Source organism: Erinaceus europaeus, chromosome 4 (assembly GCF_950295315.1).
Source record: "Erinaceus europaeus chromosome 4, mEriEur2.1, whole genome shotgun sequence".
In the NCBI taxonomy this organism is placed as follows: Eukaryota; Metazoa; Chordata; class Mammalia; order Eulipotyphla; family Erinaceidae; genus Erinaceus; species Erinaceus europaeus.
In genome coordinates, this window is record NC_080165.1 from 55326870 (window position 1) to 55334095 (window position 7226).

A 7226-nucleotide genomic window follows, 5' to 3' on the forward strand; every position below is an offset into this window, starting at 1 on the left:
GAGAGAAAGGGAGGGGGGGGGAGGGAGATAGCATAATGGTTATGCAAAAGGACTTTCATGCCTGAGGATCTAAGGTCCCAGGTTCAGTCCCCAGCACTGCCATACACCAGAGCTGAGTTTAAAAACATACACACACACACACCATAGGTTACTTTCCCTAAAAGCTAGGAATAGAGTATGGGTTGTAAACCTCTCTTGGAACCCTATGTGCCAGCACCCTCTTTGTCCCACCCTACCCCCTTCATTTTCACAATATGGATCACAAGTCACAGGCTCCTGCCTCTTTTAGAGTTTAACTTTTAATCAGCCAAACATTTTGCGTAGCCCCTGGGCCAGTCTAGCATCCTGTTTCTTCCCCTGAATGATGACCTTCCCCAGCTCCTCCTGGGCAGCCCGGTTTTTTGGATCTAGTGCCAGCACCTTCTTGAAGTCAGCAGTTGCTTTGTCCAGGTTCCCAAGGGCAGCCTGGGCAACCCCCCTTCGGTACAAGGCCTTTAAATGTTCAGGTTCCTGCTCCAACACCCGGTCACAGTTCTGGGCTGCCAAATGGGGCAGTCCTAGCAGTAACTGACAGGCGGCCAAGTTGGCCCGAAGGACAGTTCTTTCTGGGGAGCCAGGTGGGGGTAAAGTTAGCAGTAGTCGAAGAGCTCGTCCATAGCATCGAGCGGCCCTTTCAGGGTTCCCAGCTCGAAATAATTCTGTGCCTCTTGCATGTTCTTCCTTAGCTAGGGCCTCCTTCTCGCTGGCCTCCAACTCCCAGGAATCCCGTCCTGGAGTGAAGGAGGCCAGTGTGAGCCTGACAGGAGGTCTGGAAGGCCCCGGCAGCTGGAGCTCTGCCTCTTCGCCTTGACACATGGTCTCCAAGCATTTTTCTATGAGTTCCCCCCACGTATCATCCCTCCATGGGCCTATCCCCACAGTTAGTTCTGTGCAGTCGCCTGTCACCCCTGATTCAATGGGAAGCCCAGAAGCTAGTACCCGGCAGAGGGAGCCCAATTTGGGTTTATCCAAACCATGGCCACGGACTAAGATCTTCTTGACAAAGCTCCCATCGGGACAGGGCCAGAGATCAGAAGCTGGAGGGGGCTCTAGCATCTCACTGGATGATCCATGAGACTCATCTGAGTCTCCTTCAAGCCCAAGGACCAGGTTTTTGGTCCCTTGAGAAGTCTCCAGAGCTTGGCTGGCTGGATCTGAGCTCACTGTTGGCTCTAGAATTTCAGTAGAAAGGTCTTGGGGCTGCTGCCTAGTCTGAGTAGTTAAATCAAGTTTCTCCTGGGGGTTCTTTTCCCATTGCTGCTGCGGTTGAGCGGTGTTTCTTTCTTCCACTGGATTGGCAGGAGACGTCTCCATTAGGCTGCCTGATCACTTCCACCGAAAAGAACCAGGGGTGGGCAAGGTTCAGGTCAGCACCTGAAAAATAAAAAGAAATAATACTGATGGCAAGGTTGTATTTAGAATCTTTTCCTGTCTTCTGGAACCCAGCCCTCAAAGTCCTTTTTATTTTTTTCCTCTAGAAATCCCTGTCCATCCAAAAACCTCCGCTCCACCTAGAACTATAAATTCCACAATTCCCTGCGTTTCGCATAAGCCGCCCTAACTACGGGCACTTGTTGTGTTCAAAAAGAATCGGGGTGGCCGAAGCTCGTAGTCTGGTAGTAATAAACCAGGCCATCAGAATCACTTCTGCTGAAGCTAAGAGGTTACAGAACACAGTCCTTAGAGCCCTGCCCCCCTCCCCACCCAAGGGGCGATCAATGGCCAGGAGTCCCGGGGATACCTGGGGAGCTCCTATGTCAGCTAACACGGGAGACAGCGTTTGTCATACTTCTGACAGCCAATCAGGATGAGGGAAATGTCGGTTAGCCCGCCTATGGAGCATGACATCACTTCCCTCCCCAACCCAGAAGCTCCAGGCCTGAGTAGTCAAAATAGAATTTATCGAACCCTCCCAGGAGAGGTTTGGGTCTCTTGGTTACTGAAAGCCAATGTCTGGAGCAGTAACGCTAAGGAAGATTCGGGCGAAATATCTTAGAGCAGGGAATGGTAAAGCTGGTGGGGAATGATAGTGGTAGCAGACCTTTTATTCGGCGATCTCAGACCCTATCTTGAGGCTCCTAGCCAGAATCTGCTCCTTTGCCCAGTCTATTCCATGTATTGCAAAAAAAAAATTCTCAGGCCATTTTTCCCACAACGGACCCTATTTCATTGAAAAAATACCTTTTTTATCCTTATAATCATCATTCCCTTTCAGGCTCTTTCCTTCTTGGGCAATCTTGGTGGCTTTCAAACTTTGGTGTGCATGCATACTACTTGAGAAAACGGCTAAAAAATATTGCAGGTGTTGACCTTCCTAATATCTCTTGGACACTGCAGCTATGATCGGTCTATACATCCCTTGAAAATAGCATAAATCAAGGCAGGGGTAGATAGCATAATGGTTATGCAAAGAGACTCTCATGTCTGAGGCTCCAAAGTCCCAGGTTCAATCCCCTGCACCACCATAAACCAGAGCTGAGTGGTGCTCTGGCTACGAAAGAAAGAAAGAAAGAAAGAAAGAAAGAAAGAAAGAAAGAAAGAAAGAAAGAAAGAAAGAAAGAAAGAAAGAAAGAAAGAAAGAAAGAAAGAAAGAAAGAGAAAGAAAGAAAGAAAATAGCTATCGCACCAAAGTAAAAGACTCTGGGGTGGGTGGGTGGTGAGAATACAGGTCCAAGAAGGATTCAGAGGACCTAGTGGGGGTTGTATTGTTAAATGGAAATCTGGGGAATGTTATGCATGTACAAACTATTGTATTTACTGTTGAATGTAAAACATTAATTCCCCAATAAAGAAATAAATTATTTTTAAAAAAAAAGAAAATAGCATAAATCTAGAATAGCTTTTCTCATTCTCTTCACTCATGGCCAGTGGTTCTTCAGCAGTTTCTCTTACATTTTGCATATAAATCTGGTATAACCTGTTTTACTAGGTGTATGGGTTAAAAACTGTTCCTCCTCCTGATAAATATAAATTTTTTTTTGTGATCCAGCCTTGTTTTCTAACTACCTATACAGTCTACTAACAAATCTTAAAGGAAGAAGAATCTCACTGAGCATTTCACTCTGACTCTAGAGGCAACCTGCCATTGTGCCCCAGATTGCAAAGAGCATGCCAGGACAACCAGGAGGGGAAGGAGTTTTAACAGTAGCAAGAAATATCTCAACTGGTAAAATGCAGGACTTCCATACCTGAGCCCCGCCCCCCAACTCAATCCCCTCAATCATGTATCAATTGGTAGTCTAACTTCCCTCTTTTTTTTTTTTTTTATTTACAAAGAGGAAACACTGACAAAACCATAGGATAAGAGGGGTACAACTTCACACAGTTCCCACCACCAGAACTCCGTATCCCATCACCGCCCCTGATAGCTTTTCTATTCTTTAACCCTCTGGGAGTTTAAACCCCAAGATCACTGTGGGATGCAGAAGTGGAAGGTCTGGCTTCTGTAATTGCTTCCCCACTGAACATGGGCCTTGACAGGTTGATCCATACTCCCAGGCTGTCTCTCTCTTTCCCTAGTAGGGTGGAGCTCTGGATAATCAGAGCTCCATGGCACATTGGTGGGGTTGTCTGTCCAGGGAAGTCTAGGTGGCATCATCTGGAACCTGGTGGCTGAAAAGAGAGTTAACATATAAAGCCAAACAAGTTGTTGACTAATCATGAACCTAAAGGCTGGAGTAGTGAAGATGAAGAGTTGGGGTGGTCTCCATTCTGTAGATAGCTAGTAGACATATTTTAATTATATTGCAAAGGGCCTGTAGCTATACTAGTTTTTTTTTGCTGTTGTTGTTGCTGTGGTTGTTTGTTTGTTTGTTTGTTTTTGTTTTTGTTTTGCCTGAAATCTGATATGCAGGTGGATCCTAGCTATTGTCTGGGGAGATTATGTCATGGCTAGAAAAAGGACCAGAAAGCTGGATCAGGGAAGACAGTAGCTCCCTAATTTGGGAAAGGGGTATAAATATTGTTGACTGTAAACCCCATCAATTTGATGTGATCTGGGGCCCATATTCAGCTTAGGAGCCTATGTGACTACTGCATTCCTGTAGATCTGAGCTTACATTCTGTGGTCATCAGTAGGAACATTCCAAGCTGCCCCAATATCAGGACCCATCTTCCTCAGGTGTAACATAGATTATGTTGTCCAGCCTCCCTTCAGAGGATGGAACACTCTCTACCGTTGTTGATCCACATTGAGGGAAAGTTCCTATGGGGGCCCAAAAAGCGGTCTGTTTTGTTGTTCCTGATATAGATGACCGGTAACAATGGAGAGAGGGATTTATTTGAGGTCTAGGTCCATCACGTCTGTTTGGGAATCTCGGGACTCTCTGAATAGGGCCCCAGCTGATGGGGTGGCCTGATAGTGACTAAAGAGTCATCATTAAAGTATGCCACTCTCTTGCCCTTATTCAGCTTTTGCAGTCCTTGCTTTGATAAGGATAGCTTGGGAGTGAGTGAGGGAAGTATAATAGGAAATAGGTGAGGAGGGTAGCTAAGTCTAAGTAGACACTATTTCATTATGAACTTCATACTGACTCACTGCAGACTATTGTGTAGTTTTGCTTTCAGGTATATATTTTGCCCTAATTTATGAATACATGTGAACATATGCACTCTCTCATGGCACCTGGTCTATATCTAGGTTTTGGGACTTTGTTAGGAAGTGAACCACCTGGAATGGAATTAGAAAATCCTATGAAAGGAAAGGTTTCACCTTAGTAATGAGGCTGAGGGGTTGACATTCCATGCCTGATGTCTCTGGACACAATCTGAAGTGAAGCATCCCGAGGTGGTACTCGTTGTGTTGATCAGGTTGGGATCAGCAGATGTGATATCATTTGGCCTGACTTGAGAGAAGCATACAGGAAAGTGAGCCCCACTCTAGAGGTTCCAGAACTGGAGAAATATAGGTTTTATGGAGGAACTGGGAGGTTCCTGCTGTCTTAGGGTTTAAGAAGGCAATAGATAGTTATTGCTATAATCAAACTATTTAGCAATTGGGTTAACTTTGAAGAATCCCTTTGTTAGGATTTGCTGTATCATACACAACCATAACTGATGTCCTTTGATATTTATCTATAGCTGTGCCACTGGTTGCTTCTGTCCTTGATCTTGCTAATTCTGTTTTCAGCCTCATTTATTCTATTTTCTCTCCCCTCTAATGTTTTCTGTAGTTCATCTATTTTGTTACCCTGTTCTGATACTGTATTAGCTTGTTCAGCTAGTTGTGTTCTTTTTTTTTTTAATTTTTTTAAAATCTTTATTTGTTGGATAGAGACAGTCAGAAATTGAGAGGGAAGGGGTAAAAGAGAGGGAGACACTTGCAGCACTGCTTCACCACTTGTGAAGCTTTCCCCCTGCAGGTGGGGACCAGGAGCTCGAACCTGGGTCCTTGTTCACTGTAACATGTGAGCTCAACCAGGTGCACCACCACCTGGCCCCACTAGTTTTGTTCTTAGTTCAGCTATTTCAGCTTTCGGCTCTTTAATAACCTTGAGATAATTAGTGTTTTATTCCAGAATCTCACTTGTTGTTTCTGCATTTCTGATGAAGATTCTTTCAAACTCTTTACACTCAGTCCTTTGACTATTTCATTAACTAGTGTTTGGATGTTGACCTCACTATTTTGTGCTTCAACCGTTGGGGGCTCTTAGCTGGACTTTTGCCCTTGTTCATTTCTCTAATATTTCTTCTTGTTGGTTTAACCATTCTATATAGTATGTTATGAGGCTCCTCTCTCAGTAATTTTCAAATTACTGATCACTCTTGCCTGGATTGACTTGTGTCTAAGTAAGGTACTCAAAGAGTTCACAGTTGTGGAAATTAATAGTTGTTTCAATATTACGTCAATCCCTGAGTTGGAGCACAGAGGCTGCTAAAAGCCTTTTTTTCTTCTTCTTCCCTGTAGGCTATGGGAGCCTGAGGGATTTTAAAATGTAAGTAGGCTTCTTAGCTTAATCCCTCACTCCTGACCAAGAGATAAAGCAGGGTGGAAGAGAGATAACACAGTGGTTATGCAAAGAGACTCTCACACCCCCAAGGTCCAAAGTTCCAGACTCAATTCAGCTTCTCTGCCAAGCTGGGCAGCACTGCTGGGCCCTGTGGGTTTCTTTCTTTCTTTCTTTCTTTTTTTTTTGCCTCCAGGGTTATTGATGGGGCTCAGTGCCTGCACCATGAATCCACTGCTCCTGAAGGCCATTTTTCCCCCTTTTGTTTTTTGTTGCCCTTGTTGTTGTGGTTATTATTGTTGTTGTTGTGGTTATTATTATTTTTGTTGATGTCATTTATTGTTGGATAGGACAAAGAGAAATGGAGAGAGGAGGGGAAGACAGCGAGGGGGAGAGAAAGACACCTGCAGACCTGCTTCACCACCTGTGAAGCAACTCCCCTGCAGGTGGGGCACCGAGGGCTCGAGCCAGGATCCTTATGCCAGTCCTTGCACTTTGTGCCACATGCACTTAACCCACTGTGCCACCACCTGACACCCTCTTTTTTTTTTTTTTTCAAAGATTTTATTTATGGGAAAGATATGGGAGGATAGAGAAAGATATTTATGGGAAAGATATGGGAGGATAGAGAAAGAACCAGACATCACTCTGGCACATGTGCTGCCAGAGATGAAACTCAGGACCTCATGCTTGAGAGTCCAAAGTTTTAAACACTGTGCCACCTCCTGGACCACACCTTGTGAGTTTCTAAACAAGTCCCGTTTATAGTCTGTAGGTTCTGATGCAATTATTCACCTTGTTCTCATCAGGAGAACAATGTGGAAAGGCTCCCACCACACAGCCCCTCCTCTAGGCCACCATGGTGAAGACATTCTCCTGAGTTTCCTAGTCAGTTCTCTGTCCCCAATGTTAGCACAGTGCCTCCCCACTGCTGCTCCAGCCTCTGAGAGCAGTAGCAATGAAGACACAGTTGCATTTGGTGAGTCTTAGGGGAGCCCTCTTCCCTTCAGCCATCTATTTATTGGTAAAACAGACTAGAGGTGGTGCCTCAACCGGTAAACTGCCGGACTGTTAACAGCTGCTCAGTCTCTCCTTAGGCTCCTCTCTTTCCACAAGCCATACATGTTTGCACTCACTGGTGATTTGGTGGGTTCCTGAAGTCATTCTAGACCTGTCTTGCTGTGGTCCCAGGTGATCTCCTTGGTGTTCCTAGTTGACCCGGGAAAGGAGAGAAGAGAAACA

The 7226-nt window shown here is 45.1% G+C and overlaps 1 protein-coding gene across 1 annotated transcript; it reads right to left on the reverse strand.

Moving 5' to 3' along the window:
- Positions 1–280: 280 nt before the first annotated feature.
- FKBPL (FKBP prolyl isomerase like) lies at positions 281–1826 on the reverse strand. The gene is made up of 2 exons (XM_007527397.3): positions 1781–1826; positions 281–1413 (listed from the first exon to the last, which is right to left on the reverse strand). The coding sequence occupies exon 2, from the start codon at positions 1351–1353 to the stop codon at positions 304–306; it is 1050 nt and encodes a 349-aa protein (XP_007527459.1). The 5' UTR covers positions 1354–1413; positions 1781–1826; the 3' UTR covers positions 281–303.
- Positions 1827–7226: the final 5400 nt, after the last annotated feature.